At 41.6% G+C, this 20074-nt stretch overlaps 1 protein-coding gene across 3 annotated transcripts in view; it reads left to right on the top strand.

Moving 5' to 3' along the window:
• The window catches only part of LOC311250557 (shisa family member 6), a 72192-nt gene that overhangs the window by 7339 nt on the left and 44779 nt on the right, over window positions 1–20074 (top strand). For all 3 annotated transcript variants that reach the window (XM_084342332.1, XM_084342334.1, XM_084342333.1), the window contains exon 5: window positions 4796–4897. In XM_084342332.1, coding sequence (XP_084198458.1) covers window positions 4796–4897 — 102 coding nt within the window. The remainder of the gene's footprint in view (window positions 1–4795; window positions 4898–20074) is intronic.

Below are 20074 nucleotides of genomic sequence, written 5' to 3'. Positions count from 1 at the left end.
AGTGTCTGTGTTCAGCTCACAGTGCTTCTGTAGCTTTTACCTGGATCTCTTTAGTTCCTCTCCTGTGTCCCTATTCGTACTTTCAGATATCTGCTTTATTTTACTGTTTCATCATGTTCACTTTCAGTTGTTTCGGGAGTCGTGTTAAGTTGCTGGTGAAAACACACCATTTCCTGATTTTGCTGCTTCATAACACAATATTTTAGATAACTAAGTAACATGGGACTTGTAGTGTGAAGAATTGATAGAAATATCTTATCTTCAATAATCCAGCAGTGAGGACGAGTATGTACAGCCGTTTCTTTGAAAACTACTTAAGACAAGCAGATCATTAGTTAGTCCGTGTCACGCTGGGATGACATGCCGAGTCAAACCGAGTTGTGCCAAGCCAAACACATTAGAATGGAAAAGCCCCATATATGTGTTTGAGCTCCTATACAGTAATGGAAGGACCTGAGCAGTCAGTTAATTTGGTTTGAGATGAGCACAGACCCGAGCTTAAAGGTCAGCTGCTGTGGACAATTAGAGGTCATGATGATAGAACAACATTTCTAGCTATTTAGCAGCTTTGACATGACCTTCAGATATTTTTAAAGCACACAGCTCTCTCTCTCTCTCTCTCTCTCTCTCTCTCTCTCTCTGTGCGTGTGTGTGGTGTATGCTTTGTTAGCCAAACAAAAAGTTTTTTGCCTAAACAACTAAACAATGATTTAATTACTATAATTATTTGCCAAAAGGCACTTTTATAATCATATTCATTTAGCCTCCCTGCCTCAACCACCACACACACACACACACACACACACACACACACACACACACACACACACACACACACACGTGTTTCCATCACTTTTGGGGACATTACCACGGACTTACATTAATTTCATGCAGACTTACCACGACTATAACTATAACCACTACTACCTAACCCCAACCCTAACACTAAGTCTGCACCCTTTAATTCAATGATTAATGTTAAGTACGGCAGGTTCTCACAATGTCAGTGTATAATCAGATTTATTGCCCCACAATGTGAGCAACATATGTCTGCGCATGCACACATACACACACACAGATAAAACACCTCCATCTTCTACCTGCAACCCCTTCAATTAATCCTTAAAGTGTGCAGCTATAACATCTCCCCTGTTACCTCGCTGGCTCCCCATTGGCCGGATAATCATCACACACGTGTTAAAAACAACATTTCTATGCTGACTGCATCAACATGTTTAATAGAAGCTTCCTCCTGAGTGCACCTGTGTTAAACCTCAGCATCTGAGAGACTCCACCTAATTGTCTCCTGCCCTAGATCTCATTATTGCCCCTTATTATACAGCTGGACCTTTGGCCCCTTGAGTGTACATGTGCGTGTGAGGAGGTTTCAGGTGTGAAGGCAGGGATCCATCAGCATCTCCTTCCAGTACCAGTTAATTACTAACTAGTTTGGATCTCGACTTACTGCACTGCACCATTAGTTTCATGAGAGGGTAGGCCCGGGGTTAAAAGAAAAGGGGCATGTCTTTGCCAAGATGGCATTTAAAAAGCAGTGTTTTTTAAAGAGGCTTCAGTGTGTATCTCAGTGTGAGAGGAAGATAAATATATGAAGACACGTGATGCCGAGCTCCAGCTGAATAACTTTATTGAGATGATGTACACAGCTCCATGTCCACTCCAGCAGATCGGCATCTGACAATGCTATAAAATCAGTATACCATGTAAATTACCCCTGCCTGGCTTGTGTTAAAGCTTAATCGACCTTGGAGTCAGATAACCTCCCCGATGACAGCCACACAGCACCACATCCAGCTTGGTTCATGATATGATTATCTTATTATTCACATTTTCCCACTCTCAGAGGTAATTCAGAGGTGTAGGTGTCCAGTGAAGAAGTCTGATTAAAAAGTATTACCATATGAATCCTGGGCGCCCGTTAGCTCCGCCACCCGTTCATCTCAGTGGCACGTGGTTGGGGTGAAAGTCACGATTTTCTTTGTATCAAGGGCGATACATTCATAATGCGTAGCCTTCCCCCTGCAGGCTCTTCATGCTAGCTCACCTTAATGAGCTGGGAATGGGAGCAGGAGGAAAGGAGGGGATTGCTTTTGAAGGGTCTTTCAGATTCAAGGGTTGTCGCAGTGGGTCGTGGAGCAGCGTACCAATGACAAAGGTGACAAAAGAAGACAACAATAACGTGTGAATTGCCGCTATGATGGAATGGGAAAATAACCCCAGCAGATTCTCTATCTGCAGCCACGAAAGCAGCGCAGGGAGAGGTGTGATTGAGTTCAAAGTGCATTGGTATGTGGGTGTTGGAAACATATTGCTTTTTTTTTGAGTATCATCACACTATGCTTGTTTGTATGGTTCACTTTTCTACCATTTTCCATCTATCTGTGCCTGAGGGAAAGACACCGCAGGGAAGTTCCCCATTTGACGCAATGAAAAAGACTCAACTGGGGCCACTGAGAACATGATGGAAAAGTCCAAACACTTTTTTCTTTTTTTTAACTGGTGCCCTGCTGAACTTGATCACTTCATTTTAGCTTAGCGATCCACAATCTTTGTGGCTTGTGACCTCTTAAAGGAAAAGTTCACCCAAAAAGGAAATTCAGTCATTATCTACTCAGAAATGATGGATGGAGGTTTTGGAGTCCACAAAACATTTCTGAAGCTTGACAGTAAAACAGTGTTGCAGCATTCTCCTAAACAGCTGATGTAGCTGGAGACTTGTTTTAAAAAAAAAAAGAAAAACAACAACAAAACAAATTGGCTTCATACAGCTCGTCTTAAGCTCGGCTTAATTTAAGCCTCAAGAGATCCCAAATTGATTTCAAAAGACATTATTTACACCTTTGTGGTCAAGCTCATGCACACCAACGCTTTCAGCTCAACAGCTACAGTGAAGATTTAAGCTTTAAAAAGTGTGTAAATATCATCATTTCAAATCAATTTGTGATCCTTCAGCTTCTCAAGACTTGGATTACACCAGATGGGCTGATGGTCCATTTTATGTTCTTTCAGTTTTTATATATATTTTTTTAGTGTTTATTAATTTTTTTATTGACAATTTTTTTATTAACAATATTATTTTATTGTTGATTAGAGCTGAGACAACAAACAACTGAATTGATTAGCCATTTGACAGTAAAAGAGTTGTGATCAGATGCTTTGCCTTGTTTAGTAACAGTACAAACATCGAATAGAATTTATATAATACACATACTTAAAATATCTTAAAGTGACGTTGTGTAATTTTTAGATTGCCCCTTTAAAACCTAGAAATATGTGCTTGTGACCTCATTAGTTGCATACCTCCATAGGTCAACCACATCAAAATGAATAAATGAATAATTCTTAGTGGACTAATGAGCTAAAACTATTCCATAATAGTAAAAAATAAAAATATTAAAGGAATATCTGGAAAAAAATGTCTGGCGTAAATCTTATGGTATATTTATACATATACCATTTTTAACATCTTAAAGGGGATATATGGTAAATATCCTGAAGGGGAACTACACCGGTTTCACACATCAAAGTGTGTTTACACATTGTGTTGGGGCGTTGTATAAAGCCGTCAGTGTCTCCAGAGGGAGCTGTGTGAAGTCGGATAAACCGCCTCAAGTGATGTCACTGGAGGCAGTTTATTTAATCTATTTAGTTAGAGAATGGAAAAAAGAAGTGAGCTCACCAGACCTCTGTAGCCCGCTCCTCATCTCAGCTTGAGGCTCCATAAGATGCTGCTAGCATAACTGGTAATGCTGATGTCAGTGTTAGAAAAGGAAGAAGAATGTGTGGATTTAAGAGATGGTATCTCTGGTTCTGAAGCATTAACTTGGGTATTTTTTTGTTGTTGTCTGGACAACACAAGACATTTGAAGATGTCACATTGGGCTTTTGGAAATTGCAATTAACATTTTTCACTATTTACTGACATTTTGTGGACCAAACAATTACTTAATTAATCAAGAAAATAAACTCTAGATCAGTCAATAATGGAAATAAGTGTTACTTGCAGCACTAAAGTAAGACCTTTCCATAAAGTTGAACAAATTGTGTGAGACAGTTTTAAAGAAAGTAAGATTGAAGGCTGAGTTGTCTTGACTTGTACCCCCTGTTCAAGACTCGCTCTGATGCCACGATGCTGACACACCACAGTAATTCATCTCCCGAGCGAGACGTGTTCCATGCATATTTTTTATTATTCAAGTCATGGCAGCCTGTAAAAATTCTATGATAGAGAATTGGGAAGCTGTTGACCGTGACTCTCAGCTTTTCCTCCATGTTGTTTGAAGTTAGGTAGCAACTGAGAAGTTGAGGCAGAAAAACAACTGTGGCTGTATTTCATCAAACAAAATAAACTGGTAGTCTCCGAGCTGTCGCTCCAGCGTGACAGATGACGCCTGAATAAAGTCAAACCTTTCTCAACTTTCTCATGTCACGCCACTTTGAGTCTTGACTCGTGTTTGGTGGCGTTGTCATTGCCGGGGTTCAGTTCACAATGAATGTCAACATGACTCGTCTCCAAGATCATTTCTGTTACGATGTAATAATTTTGTCTGGCCTAAATGTTTCTATTTAATCTCCTTGTGGTGCTTCAGATTTAACACTGTTTGAGATAATGATGAACTGACCAGAACACTAAAACTGTGTGTGTCTGTGTCTTTGTGTATGTGTATGTGTGTGTGCATCATCCCTGTGTGTTTTCACATAAATGTGTGTATGTGAATGGTTCTACATGATCCTGTGTGGTGGCCCTGCATGTGTGTGTATGTGTGTGGGTAAACAGGCCTGCACTACGGAAAGGAGAGTGTCCGGAGCAGTGGAGGCGCTGATCTACACAACTTCATCTCCTCGGGCTTTGTGACGTTGGGTCGAGGCCATCCCAAAGGTAAAGTACCTTTTCTTTCTTTTTGTCTTTTCTTCTCTTTTTTTCTCACAGGAGATTGAATTAACTCTTATCTAATCTACCAGCACTGTGCTGTATACCTGCTGAATGCTAAAGCAGCACGCATAACATTCCACTTGCAACAGCAGTGATCAACAACGAGACACAGACGGAGGTGAAATGTTTCCAGATTCAATTTCCCTTCCGAGCAATTCACATGAACTCCTGCCTCTGCTTTTTGCAATTAAATACAAGCAAACACACACTTACTGCTGCTGATGGGCGACGCCCGGGTGGAGAAGGTGACTCCCAAGTCACCCACACATCCACAACACGCACGTACACATGCACCCATTAGTCTGGGGGCAGAGTTTTCCCATGGGTAATACACTGATTAGTATGCAGCCATGTTGGCCGAGCTCTTGTGATTTATTCCCATCCATTTTGGCTCCGCAAACCCGACCCTGTGTGTGTGTGAGTGAGAGAGAGAGTGTGTGTCACCTCGCGGGGGTTGCGAGTCGAGCTCCTTTACCTGATACAGCTTTCGAATGCTTAATTGAATGTGTTTGTGCCGGAGCGAGAGCGCTTGTAATGTTTCACTGTGGCTGCCTGCTTTAGTAAAAATCTACATGATTTAAATGTAATCTGGTACCACTGCTGCGCAAGTCTTCCCACTCTTCCTCTTTGCTCTCAAAGCCCGCTGAGTTCCTGTTCATCATCCTAATTACAGCAGCTGATGACCTGTCGTTGCTTTAATAAATACCAGTTCAGATTTATGTGTTGCTCGGCGGGCGTGTGTGGTTTTTCCACCAGCAGACACTCATCTGTTTTAGTATCACGGCTTTGTTTCCGAGTGCACAAAAAAACTGCAGGGGCCCAAAGCTTCTCTCCACTTTTATTTCTAATGAGCAACCGTCGTATTTATGTTTACATGAAATAAGCTGTTTTTCTCCTTGCTTTTTGCTCCGTTTGTTTTCATCGCCAGAGGGGGTCCATTTCACAATGGTATCATAGGCAGCCATGAAAAAAAACATACTCTGCTGATATTCTCTGTAGCCGCAACCCTGCATCTCCACCAGAGATGAGTAATAAGGAAAAAATGAATAATAGGTTTTATGAATCTTGATTCTTTTAAATAGATTCTCCAGCATTACTCTGACATCTCCGGCTGTATACTGTACTCGTGAACAGCATGCGGTAGGGCTTAGCATTCTGCATCTGTGCAGTCAAATCTGTGTTTTCTTACTGCGGGCAGCCTTTGATTCCTCTGCTGCAAATCAAATGAAACGTGACAGACTGAGCTCTTGGAAAGGTCTGCTGACGCTTACATTTTCTTACAAAAAACAAAAAGAAGTATATGAAGCACATTCAAATGCCTCAGTTCTTTAACAACATTCTTCTTTTCAACATCTATGTTTGACCGTCTTGTGCCCAGAGGCAGGTATTACTGTGGATTGAATGGTAAAATCAATGAAACACTGGCCTGAAGTTTTGGTTCGGGTATTGTTGCTGCTTGGTTTTATCTTTAGCATTTCACCAGTGTACAATCACTTCAGGGTGGTGGAGGGAAACGAGCAGTTTAACCAAGCCTCCCCCGCTCTCTCATCGTCTCTTTACAAGCACTCTTCATATCCACAAAAGCAGAATGACTTCAGCTACATAATGTACTGCTTCTCTCCATGACTGACTGAAGGATAAAAATTGCTTGTACCTGCAGTATACTCTGCGTTTTTTGTCACTTCTCTTTCCAGTGTAATGATTCACAAATAGTCAGTAAATCACTTGATCCTTCACTTGACCCAGCGTTGAATTTATCCAAAACCTGTGGATGTGTTTGAACGTCCCGAGCGGTGAACCTGTGGGCTGATGTGAACTCGCAGTGATGAGATGGAGTCACGTTGAGGTTAACAGCAAGTAAACAGTCCGTCTGAATTTAAATCATACCGAGCTTCATTATTTTTGAAGAGGTTTGCACAGCTTGGTTTGCTCTGGCTCGGAGTAACAATGCTGAAAAAAAGTATGCAAATATATATTCACCGGGCAGCCAGTGGAAAAATCCTGTTTCCACCTGAACCTGGAAACAGATGTTGTCTCCTTTGCGGCATCTCAGTTGTTTTTTAGTACATTTGTTTTTCGCCACACTGACTGAACAAGGTGTAGGAGTCAAGATGGAGTCCTCTGGCTTTGGTATGGCGTCTCTTACGTTGCTTAATTACACAGGCACAAAGTGTGTTCGGTTGTTAATTATATGGCAAGCTGTGTATGTGTGTGTGTGTGTGTGTGTGTGTGTGTGTGTGTGTGTGTGTGTGTGTGTGTGTGTGTGTTGGAGCGCAGCCCTTGGGGAGGAGATGTGAGGTCAGAGCAGCTGGATGCTTCACATCTGTGTGGCGGGGTACAAAACAACCCTGTGCTGAACTCTAAATGAGATCTGCCATGAGCGCTGGGGTGGGAAACTAAAATCCAACCTCTCACGCTGCAGTCCAAGAGTTTGTTTGTTCTAATGCACCTTTTTGGCGTCCTGACCTTCCCTTCAGTGTAATTCTACTTCAGTTAGTGGTGTCCGACATTTCCCAAAATGCCTTTCAGCAACCTTTAAAGAAGGGTCATAAACTTGTTGTTTTCATCTGTGTCCTGATTTCATACTGTGTACTAATTCTAAACAGGTTTTGAAAAGTGACAATTAGCTTTTATTGTGAAGGAAGGAAATGCAATGTATCTGTTATCAAGATTAGTGGAGCTTAGTTACTGTAGCAGTGTGAGGTGACAGATAAAGAAACAACCACAGCGAGCTGGTACATGAAGAGCAGCAGGAATGACCAACCTATTACCAACAATCGCCAGAATAAATGTTGGCAATTTATGTTGCAACATTTCTTTTGTTGAGGTTAAATTTTCAATTTGATGTCGTGACAACACTGTGCTTATGGTCTGGTTAGATTCAGGCACAAACCCCACTTGGTTAGGGTTAGGAAAAGATAGTGCTTTGGCTTAAAATACCTGCTTTGTCGTCACAAACACGGCCCCGCCACATGTCCCGAGGTCTCGTCAGAAAAGGGGTCTCACTAATAGCTGGGTATTTCACCTCGATGGTCGTGGTTTTGCAGGACGTGGCAGTGCACACTTCTGCAAGCTCTGTGACTATCTTAGCCTGTGCTCGTTGTTGCACGTTGTTTTCTTTTTAATTAATGTATTCCATCTGACATCTATATGCATGGAAATTGAAAGGTAGTGTTTCAGGTGATACAGTATTATGATGTTCAATGATTTCTTTCACACTAAGTCCTGCTGGATGAATGAATCTTATACATGACTTTCAGGCAGGCGATGAGAGTTTGTGTTCAGTGTGTAATCAGAGTTTTGTTTCATGGATTTTTACTTTTAGACTAAATTTATGGTTGTCAGGTATTTAAAAATGTAGTTTGAGGTGCAGTTTGGTTAAGTTAAGTCAATGAAAGTTCATGGTTTGGATCAAAATAAAAAGTCAATGCTCACTTTTGGTTTCACACCGGACATGAGGCATGGTGCCTCATTCTAAATATTTAGTGGTTTCACACTTATACATGTTGAAATACAGGCTCAGTACCTGGCTTGGCAACCTTCTCACCTAATTGTAACTCCACCACATCCCCTCCTCCTGACATGGAAGTCAGCTCATTTACATGTAATGTGAACATGGTATGACACGTATTGTGGAAATGTCAATACGATACGTATGACACGTACATGTGAATGTATCAGTGGTTTGCTGACACATTATCTGCCAACATTTTATTCTGGTGGGCTGGGTTTTTCAGACGTATGCGAGAGCCAGTTTGTCACATTTTACACTGCTTTGCTGTCATATTGAAAACCACTGGTTTTCCAGAAAGGGCTTGAATGATTGTGCTTGTGTTTGTTGGTTTGCTTACAGTTTGGAATGGCACAGGCACAAGTATACATGAAAAATTCTGCTTGATTCACGAGTTTGCCGTTGATGCCCACTTTATCTGAAACAATGCAATGCCCACGGAACAAGAGACATTACGCACACTTATGCCATCATCACTATTTACAATACAGTATAGTCGACTTTGTCATGTCAGCCAAATGTCCTGTATGAATCCACCCTGTGGTGAACTCAAATTATCCTCCTTTCACCTGAAAACATGAATTTCACATGTGCCTTTTAAAAATGCATCTGCTTAAGAACAAGTCAGCATCAGTGCTGCTTCTAAATCAGCCGTTTCTTCTGCTGTACCATGCTGAATGAATGATCAGTTTGTTGCAAAATGGAGAAGGGGAGAGACCAAGACACATACAAAATGAGCGAGTGAGCTTCTTTCCATTTCATTCACATGCACACTGTGTCTTCTAAGTCCACTTCACACCAGCTTACAGACCGAAGCAGTGTGACATTTTTTCGTCCCAGTAGTCGAGCTGCCGGCAGAGACAGGCTTTTTGTGTGAGAACGTTTAATTTTTTGCAGTTTCATGACTCCTACCGAAGCCTCCTGTGTTCCCCTGTATGGAGTCAGGTGTAGTGTGAAGGTGGGTGGCCATCTGTTCCCCGCATGATCTCCCTTTGCTCAAAGTCCCGGGTTTGTCTCCACAGTGATGAACACAAGGAATACTGACTGCAGAGCTGGGAATTCTGAGTGAAAGCTTTATTTTTTTCTCTTCCTTTCTTTTCTTTTTGTGCACAAGCCCACAGGGTCACTTTTGTTTGCTACTTCTGTTTTCCATAATTCCTCCAAGTTGTTTAACTCCAGCCCAGTGTTTTCCCAGAGTGACAATCTCTTAGTAATGCTAAACTTTATTTAGCATGCACAGCTGCGTACCTTGCTCCTGTCCCCTCAGCCATCTGTCCAGATCGATGCACCGCCTCACCGACTTTTTGCTCCTGTGTATTCTGTTGTCCTCTTGTCCAAAATTAGGAGGCAGCAAGGTTGAGGCTTCTGTCAAACTGAGCCAAACTAATGAGGATGCTCACTGATCTGTTGTGTGTGTGTGAGTGTGCTGCTGTCAGATGGGACTGCACTGTTACACTGCCTTGGGTGTAAAAACTGCAGAACTCAGTTTGAAGCTTCAGAGTCGCCAGTAATTGTATAAAAGTTCTCTGGAAACATAATCTCAGAAGATAGATAAGAGGGAGCCGGAGCAACTCTGCTTTCCCTTGTTAGCTGGCAGTGGTGATGCAACGCTACACCACATCATCGCTCCTAGCCTACGCAGACTGAAGCCCAATCGCAGGCTTATATTAATTGCTCTTGTCACAGAAGAACTGCGGTGTACTTTTCTATTCACTCACTGTCACCGGCTAAAACTCTGCACTGTAAATCACTGTCACGTTGTCACACATATTTCTCTGTGCTGGAGTGTGTTTAAGAGGAGAAAAGCTCAGCGCGGAGGCAGGCAGGCGCCTCGGATTGAGAATCCTGCCATTGATGTAGCCAGATTACACCTCCAACACCTTGATTGATTGGAATTTTCTGCCTCAGTCAGGAGAGGGGATTGACAGCCGGCATGCAAATTTGATAGTGTATTAAAAATGCAACTTGCCAGCTGTTATTGGTTGAATGCGTCCATTTTAATTATTTTTCCATATGTCAGTCTTGTTGATATGAAACGCAGCCAAGCCACAGCATCCGGAGAAGTGATTACTTCAGACAAAGCCTCCATCCTTGACTTAGCGTGTGCCATACTTCATTACCTTGCTAAGCCCAACTTTTAATTCTGCCCTGTGGAGGAAGTCAAATTGGTTTTCATGGCAGGCAATTATTGTTTTTTATGAATATGATGTGTCTGGAATGGTGGATATGGCGACGTAGCAGCAGAATTAGCGGGGGATGTTATCACAGAACTTTTATTTACTGTGCAATTTCAGCACATTAATGAGTGCAAGAGCCACTAATTGGTGTGCTCCTTATGTAGCAAGTTGTACAGTACAACAGTGCAGTGCTAAGAGACCGTAGGGACTATCAAGGGAAAAGACTTGAGGAAAAAAAGAATCTAACAAAGCAAACTCCAATCATTTGGTTCTGCTGTTGCAGACTAACAGCTGTTTGCCTCTAATGTGTCCTTTTTGTTTACCTTTTGTGAAGAACTTGATGACAGGGTATAAAAAGCCCCTCTCTGCATCTCAGTACTTCCCTCTGATTGTGAAACAGTCATCTCCTGTTCCTCCGAATGAATCAGATGCCGTGGAACAACAAGCCCACAGGCAGCATCATCATTTTCCAGCCCGTGTAATCAACACTCCAGGCTGATGAGGCAGAAGATGAAAACATCCGCCCGTGAAAACCTTTGGTGTTGTTTAAGGTACACAAGGAAAAACAAGCCCAGACAGGAACTGATTCACACGGTGGCCATGAAAAGCTCCGACGCGTCATTAAACCAGAGACAGAGAATGAGATCTCTGATGCAAAACTGACTTTCACCAGCAAATCAAACTGTGGAACAGTCATTCACTTCAACCTTATGTCCAATCTGTCAGCTGCTCCTGACTCAATGATGGGTGGTGCATTTTGCCAGGCTGTCTGTGGGGTGGTGTGTTTAGCTGTTTTTAGCTGCATTATTTAGGCCTGAAAAGCTGTTTTTGACGAATCTGTTTGAAATAAAACCATGGTTGCAAACATAAAACAAAAAAAACTATAGGTAAAGTCTGAACAGGGTTATATGACAGATGGAGGTTGCTGTGCTTACGCTAGTGCCAATAAGCTTATGCTACATTGTGCTTCCTGCAATAATCAATAGGGTTTGTGTGATGTGAGGTGAGGAAGTGACGAACGCACAGCCAAATCTACACTTCCCCTCAGCTCTGAGGTGTTTCAGTTTTACGCAGATACGCAGCCCCCTCTCTGTGGGCTGCGTATCTGAGCCAACTGGGAGTCAGTTTATCCTTATAAGAATATATCATTTTTACGTATGTTATAAAATGTTGTTATGAGTTATAATAAGTTTGCTAATAGATTGAAGTAGTACAGCTCTATTTATACATTTCTTTCAAGTGAAAAGTTTGTCCTCATATTCAGCTAACAGTGGCAGATGCTAGTAGTGTATTTAGAATGCATGCATAGTGGTTAATGTCATTGAACAAAATATTTCATAGAGCTGTCTACACAGCTGGCATCTAGAAAGAAATGTGTTTCTTGCATTGAACAATAAACACTGAGTGAGTCACAAGAAAACCAATGAAGGTTTTGAAAATAGAAGACGTGATTTGTCTTTTCATAGAAACCATTAAAATGAGAACAATAAGTGAATATTTACTGAAAATGATTTCTGGTGTCTTTTTATTGCATTGTTTTTGAACTGTGCCTTCTTGATAATTCAGCTAAAGAAAATTCTGTGATACAGACTAATCCATCAGCTGGTTTATGTGTTGGTGGCACAGTGGACTCAACATGTTTAAAGTTTTCAAAGTAGGAAGGTCGTGGTCTTAATAGTCAGCAGTCACCCACTCCAACAGAGAAATGCACAATCACCTGAGTGACTGTGGAAGTTGTTCATCCTTTTTTTATTTTATTTTATTTTGTTTTATTTTATTTTATTTCATTTCATAGCCTCAAGTTGATTCACACATGCAGTCCCTTGACAGGTCAGAGTAGAGAATCAGCACAATAACAAACAGTCCAGAGTAAAAGCAGCACACAAAGCTATACGAAAGAGATCACCAAAGACATGCAGTACAAAACTACACACAAAAGCACATCACAGATAAATGCTTGTCAAAAAAAGCAAGTGAGATATAAATATCAATATCAAAACCATAAGTGTGTAACTGGATGTATGAGAAAAACGTTTGTCTAACCTGGACAGTATGGATGTGAAAGTGCAGTGTTCTAAACCCAGCTGCATGCTAGTTTATGATTATACAACAAGAACATTTCCAGTCAATTCTTGCATTACAATTAGACATGCACCATTTCAAAAAACACTGACACACATCTACTGCAGAGAAATTAAAGTGAAAGTGATCTCATGTAGCAGAGGCTTGTAGTCTGCCTTTTTTCTCCTATTCTTTTTTTAAGTTTACTGCTGGAGTAGCTGATAACAGCACAGTCCAATAAATGTGGGTTTAGTTACTTGCAGGTGAAAAAGACATCTTGCCATTTATTAAAACTGAATCTTGTTAAAAAAGTTCAGTTTTTTAGATAATAACCTTTATCTCAGTGGCATTTTCAACATGTAGCAAGTCCTACAGGATCTCCTGGACACGTTTTCCAGCAAAAGCTGTACAAGAATGGTAATAACCTTAAGCCTTTTAATCACCACAGTGGTCACTCCTCAGCTTTATTTTAACATGCACCATTGTCACTGTTTGTAAGAATTTCAGCATTAAATAGCCATCTTTATAAAGGCTTTTTAACATTTTTGCCAGAAGAATGCCTCGGATCCTTCTTTTTTGACCACCACAGTGGTGTTCTGCCCACAAGTCCATAGAGAGAAAAACCGTATGCACTGTAGGAGTCCTCACCTCAGGCTTTCAAACCTGAACAAATAGATGTTATGTCATCATGAATATCCATGAATGCAATGTCACATTTTTTCCAGACAACATTTGTTTCTCTCACAATGCTGATAAAATTGTAAATGTTACACTGAAGGTTATATTACAGAAAAAAGGCATTTGTGTATAAAACGTATATGTACACATTTCCACCTTAAATTGTCTACTACTAGACTTTTGTTATCTAATTTGTTCAGGTGTGTACAATGCTCGAACCCAGAATCATTTTATTGAAGGTCACAGTGTGTTTCAGTTCGTCACCATTTCCAGGTAAATGGGACATAATATGTAAGAGAATGATGAAGGAAGTCAGGAATGTGATTAAACATAGCATATAACTCATCAGCAATAGAGAGCTACAGGGATGACATATCTTTTGTAGGCTAACCTGCAAGCATCAACCTGGATGTAATTAAGTCGGCCTGTAAAGACGGACTAGTGAGTAGATGAGTCTCAGTGTTCCCTGTGAAGGCGTTTAATTTCCCCAACAACCTGTGTAGTCTCATTTAGGCACTTGTTAGCAATCGCCGTTTTTAACACACGTTAACGCTTTTTAAATTCAAATGTGGGGCATTTACTGATGTATTTTCTGCTGCAGAACAAAGTATGAAAATATCTTAAGTTATTTGGTGAGTAAGGCCACTGAAACAAAGCCTCTGTTGATCATCTTACATGTCATATCAATCCTTCAGAAGTCTACCATGAGAATACATATTTATTGAAAATTAATTTATTATCCTCAAATATATAGGTGTTAGCTTTCCTTGTGATTGTAAGAAGAGTTCAGAGTTAATCTTCCACTTCCTGCTCCTTTCTTCCCTCGCAGACAAAACTTTCCTCTTTAAACACCCTGAAACCAGGTCCCACTTCAGGGACCAATCTGTACCCCCAAATCACTTCCAGGGGCTGAAAATCCAGCTAGGCTGCTCGCTTTACGCTCGGTGGCTGTATTTTGATTGACAGCGCTCTCCTATCGGGGCACAAGTGCACCCGCTCATACAAATTGATGGTCAGGTTCAGGGGAGCTGGCACAGCTGACCTGCTGGCTAAGCACTCTGCGGAATAACCAATAAAAAAGTGTTAATAAGGTCCTGGAGAGAGCGGGGCCGGGGCTGTGGCACTCATTAGTGGAGAGAGAGATCAAGACAGATTTCTCTTACACACAATACAGAGAGGTGACCGGACATCTCTATCCCTGGCCCTGTCTCTGGAGCTTCCTGCTGAATATTCAGGAGTTGCCAGGCTAAGGACAGAGGTGAAGAGTTGTGCTACTGTATGTAAAAGCGGGAAGAGGCGGTATATTTTACTGGCAAACATGCAGTCTGCTCAGTTGGGGGTTAACAGTGTGTTGGCAGGTAAAGTAACAGAGTGTGACATGCCTGTTTTATCATTCACTTTAAACTGCAGCAGGAGCAGAGCCGAGTGAATGAGAAATGAAGACACGCAGGTTTTCTTCACCCTCATTTACACGACTCACTAGCGATCCTCCGTGTCCTTTAACTGAGGGCTGAATTAACAACTGTCTCTGGGTATTGAGAAATTATCACATGCGTCAAACACCTCGTAGCGTTTTTCCAAAATACCACCAGAACTGAAATATGTTGAGGTCAATGAATGACAAGCCACCCTACAATTCCTGACAAGACTCTTGGGTATCCTGGGGAACAATAGCACTTCCAGATACACTGCAGTCAATTACAGTGATGTGAGATGCGGGGGCAGACAGAGGAAATGACAGTTGGGAGACAGCTCTCTTATCATTGTCCTTCTGTTGTGGCCACTTTGAAACAAGTGGAGCTATTTGTCTGGTAGCGAGGTAGGCTGGAGGGAAGAGAAAGACGACTTTTATCTCAGAGAGAGACGGGAGAAGGGAATATGCAAGGAATGTAGCGCAGACAGAATATCTGAGTGGCAAAAAGCGAGTGGGCTAAACAAGAAAAGGGATTTTGAGAGCAGGAGTTTGGCAGGTAAAATGGCAGGCGAAGAGATAGAGAGTCCTTGCAGGCAGGTAGTCGGGGACAATGGGCTGACAAGGCTGCTGTGATGTTTGCTCGCGCATGGCGGCGTACCCTTAATGTGCAGCATCAATCAAGATGCTGCCCACCGCACAGCATGGCAACTTTTATCGCCGCTCATTAAAGTAAGTGCAGATATTTTATGCATCAGTTGGAAAGCAGGGACTTTTTCATGCTAATTTCCCTCCTTTAGATTCGTTATTCATCATCTTTGATCAACGGGGTCCTGTACACAAATAAAGTGGAGTGGAGGCTGTGCGCCTGATGAATCTGGAATCCGCCATGTGCTGAAGCATCACATCTGTGGATTGCTACCGCTGTTTAAGTTTATTCAGCAAACTCAGGAGTTTTATATATGTTTAATGAAACTGTATAATATATTAAACCCTCCTTTAGTTGTTTGACAAGACTTTTCTTCAGAGTCAAATTAAAGAAGTGTTGCATTAACTTCTTTCTTCACGGGAGTATTCATCATCCTTTAATCTGGAGAACAAATAGAGTCTGGAATCAAGGTTTTTGTCCTCCTTCTCTTCACCAGTGAGTGATTCTCTGATGAAAAGAACATTTTACAATTTAAATCAACAACTCCTTTGTACTTCATTCTACAGGTCCATCTGAGACTGATTAGACTTTAGACTAGAAACTTTACATTTCTTTATGTTGCAACTTTGAATCTCTTTAGGTTTTTAAATCTCAGTTTAACAACATTGTGCTTATCGTCTGGTTTGGTTTTGGCACAAAAAACATTTGGTCAGGTTTAGGAAAACACCATGCTTTGGCTTAAAACCTGTTTTGATCGCCACAAACACACTGGAAATTGGGTAAAGGTCTCCTTAAAAGTATCCAGTAGTTTCATACTAACAAATGTTGAAGCCCTGTATGAAACTGCAGTGACTTGCATCCCTTCCACCTCCGGATATGACAGTGAGGTAATATATATATAATTTGAACGTGATTAGACAATATCAATGTCAAAATGGTACATAGCCTGTGACCTGGACAAATGTGAATGCAGAAACATTGACTGCCAACATTTTATCTTGGCGTCTCTGCTGGAGAACAAATAGAGTCAGGAAATCAAGGTTTCTGTCCTCCAACTCTTCCCCTAGGAGCACTTCTCTGATGAAAAGAACATTTAGCAATTTTAAATCCACACCTTCTTTGCCCCCTGCTTCCCCACCTTCACCCCCACTTCTGCAGGTCCATCCAAGACTGATAAGATTACTTAAAATGCCACGGCCAGCTCTGAAATAAAATGAACTTGTGAACTTTGCCCCAGATATCTATCCTTGTGGACCGCTTTGCCTCCCTCGTGTACACGTTAGTAGATGAAAGGAGGTTGGCATGAGCAGTTGAATTGTGTTTTGGGTCTGGTCCCAGTCTTTGAATCTCAAGCTTCTGCACACTGGGGCTTCCTTTCTTCTTCTTCTTTTGCATCACAGCATGCGCAATGGGAATTGGATCCAGTGTTTCGTTTAAATTGATTTCTTATGACCGAACGTGAGCGGTGAACACCCTCTCTCATTAGAGACATGGGCGCAGATCTGAGAGCTGTTAATCCGCCGCTAAAAGGAATGTGTCGAGCTTTTGAATCAAACAGCCTTTTTTCTTTCAACCCTCCCTTTTAAAGATGCCTCTCAGTCCTGACTACATTTATCTATTAACAATTCCAACACAGCAGCAGTTGTTTGGATTTTTGTTTTCTCTGAATACCTCAAACCTGCTAATCAGCCGGCGTCGCTCCCCACCAGCTGAGAATCCAACATGACAAGCAGAAAGGCGGTTAAGCCTGGAACAGGAGGGATAAAATGTATTAAGTGCACAACAGCAGAGCCCTCCACAGACTGGGTTACCAAATATTTAGCAACTGAAGCACTGAAAATAGCTGTCCCAAGCTGTTTATCATATTGAAAAGCATGACATTGTATATCGAACAACCATGTCCTTCAACCAGCCGTTATAAAGAGTCCTGCTAAGGGAGTTACGAGGATACTTCTCCAAGTGTTTTAGAAAGGGCTGGTAAAAGACCGATCTCAGCTCTGCTGCGCTGACCTCAAGCAGCTTCATACCCACCTCCCTGCAAGGCAAACTCCCGGTCTCATCTGTAATCTATTATTCATAACGAAGAGGCAGAGACGAAGACTGGGAAAGGCAGATAACTTGGTTGCTTTTTTTCCTCCATCCACCCCCACCCCCATATTACTATTATCCAGAGGCCATTGTGTGGGAAAACAAATGGAATGATTGCCTTTTGTTGTATAGGAGGGGGGAGAATTTTGTATTCTGTGCAGAATTTGAATGTAGACTTGCTATTCAGAGCACACGAGCTACGACTGCCGGTTGCATTGTGCAAATAATGATGCATGGGAGGGATCAAATTAAAATTTATCAGCTCTGGGTTGGGATCCATCTCCAAATCTATTTCCAGCAGATGAAAAATTGAAAAGGCAAAGGGGAGCGCATGTTTCCAGTTTGGTGTTAATTTGCTCCGTCATTCCGTGTTGTTTTTTGATCGATTCTGGCCAAATGTTAACTCGGTAGCGAATCTGTTGGGGCAGAGGTTGTGTCTTTGATGTTGATTCAATCTCTTCAGTGAAGGCATTCCATTATTAAATGCTTTATTTGACTAGAGTTACACTTACCTAAATCATAACCAGTACATAACCCTAAAACCTATACCCTCGGGATGTACACTGCCTCTCTTTCAGCCTCTCTTTCAGCACTAGACTTGAACAAGGTGCTTGGTGGAAACCAGCTTTTTGCCTTCAGGGAAATAAGTCCCCATAATGTGGCTTTTACAACAAATTTTTGCCACCACAATGTAAAAAATAGACAAGCAAATAATCACATGCAAAAACACTGACACCCCCCTGCCAATACAAGCAGACCAGAAATCGTGTTCAGGCCTGCTTCTATTGTAGAGGCTGATAAATGTCTTCTGTTGTTGTGATAATCAGTAATCATTATCAATTTACAGTGGGCGATTGTTTACTGAGCACCTAAACAATTAGCTAATTTTGCATTCACACATGATAAACCATTATAAGGAACCTTTTCCTTGTTGCTCTCAGTGAATTAGCGCAGTGATAATCCAATTTGCTGAACTGGGCCGGCCAAACCTTTAAAATGTACCTTTTTATTATTTCCGCAATATATTTAACAACAAGCTGAGTCTCCCCGCCTCTCCATAAAGCAGGTGGTGTTTTGCCGGGCATTCATTTCACACTGTTGTCCAGGCAGCACGCAAGCTTGAGGGATGAGGGATCAACACCTTGTCAAGCCTGGCGTTAGGCTCCAATTTGAAAAATCACACGGGACGTGACAGACTTGACGTGCTGAGAGGAGCCCTGTTGGGCTGATAAAGCCATTCCATGAGCTGTTGGTTGAAGAGAGAAGGTGGAGGCATGTGTACATTTCATGGCTGTCAATGACTCTATTTCCCTACCACACATATTGCCGTGGTCCCGGCCCTCTCCGACCAGAGTGGCAAATTGTTACCGATGCAGGTTCTTTGAACTTTTCACATAGCGGGGCACTTGATTTATCGCAGATTGAAGCTACAGGTATTCAATCGCCACACCCAGACTGTGGGGTAATAGACGGGGCTGAGGTATTATAATTGAAAGGCCTCTTCAATAGTGATAAATAATGAAGTTTCCCTAGGGTCCATTAGGGGTTGGGGAAGGGAGTGTGTCAGATGGAAGGGGATGTTCTCACATATATCGAGCCAGCCTGTTAACCCCCCTCTGAGTGAGTCATGGAGGGAATATGATACGGGTGTGAAAACACAGGAGGGGGAGTCACTCACACTGCTTCATTATGAATCAACCGGAACAGGTCTATGCATGACGTAACTGTTGTATTACTGTTAGCTGAGGTGTTGCTTATTGGCATTAGCATTTCAGTTCTGAGAACACATTAAAGGAACAAACCAGTTGTTTTGCATGTTGTTGCCCATGTAGTACATATCATCCTTCCCATGCCTGCTAACCAGTCTGAAAACATGTTAGTTGTCATTGGTTGACAAATTTACTAAATTTGAATGATTTTGTTGCAGAGTCCATTGTTATAGATTGTGTAGATTGTTAAAGAAGTGAGGTAATGTTTCAAAAGCCTGAAAAAAGTCAATTTTGAGACCATGTTGGAATGAGCGGAAACCAATGGCTTGCTGGAGTGGTAGCCATTCATTTCCATTCAATATGACAGAGTGGCCATACTGCTGAACCTTAATCACAGTGAACATCAAGCTTTGAAGTAGTTAGTAACATTATCATTCACAGGTATTAAAGTGCATGTGTTTTAAATTCATTTGTACCTGATTATTTGTTTTCATAATCAATAGAATGGAAACCAATGGCTGTACCAGTCATTGGTTCCCATTCAAATCCTTACAGTAAATATAAAAAAAAAACATAGAAGCAGAACACATCACTGTGATGTTTACACAACACCTGCTCATTGATCAACACACTGTACAGAAATGAATAGAAACCAATGGCTGTCTGGTGTGATAACCATTGATTTCTGTTCAGTATCTGACAATATGTCCATACTGCTGAACCTTGCTTCAGCTGCGTAATCACAGTGAATATCAAGCATTCAATTTGTCAGTTACATTATTATTTTCAGGTATTGGTGTGCAGACTTTTCAATTTTTGATCAGTGCCAGATTATTTGC

This window comes from Pagrus pagrus (genome assembly GCF_965226575.1).
Source record: "Pagrus pagrus genome assembly, chromosome: 21".
In the NCBI taxonomy this organism is placed as follows: Eukaryota; Metazoa; Chordata; class Actinopteri; order Spariformes; family Sparidae; genus Pagrus; species Pagrus pagrus.
The sequence above is the reverse complement of the archived record's forward strand: the minus strand, read 5'-3'. Positions and strand labels throughout refer to the sequence as shown.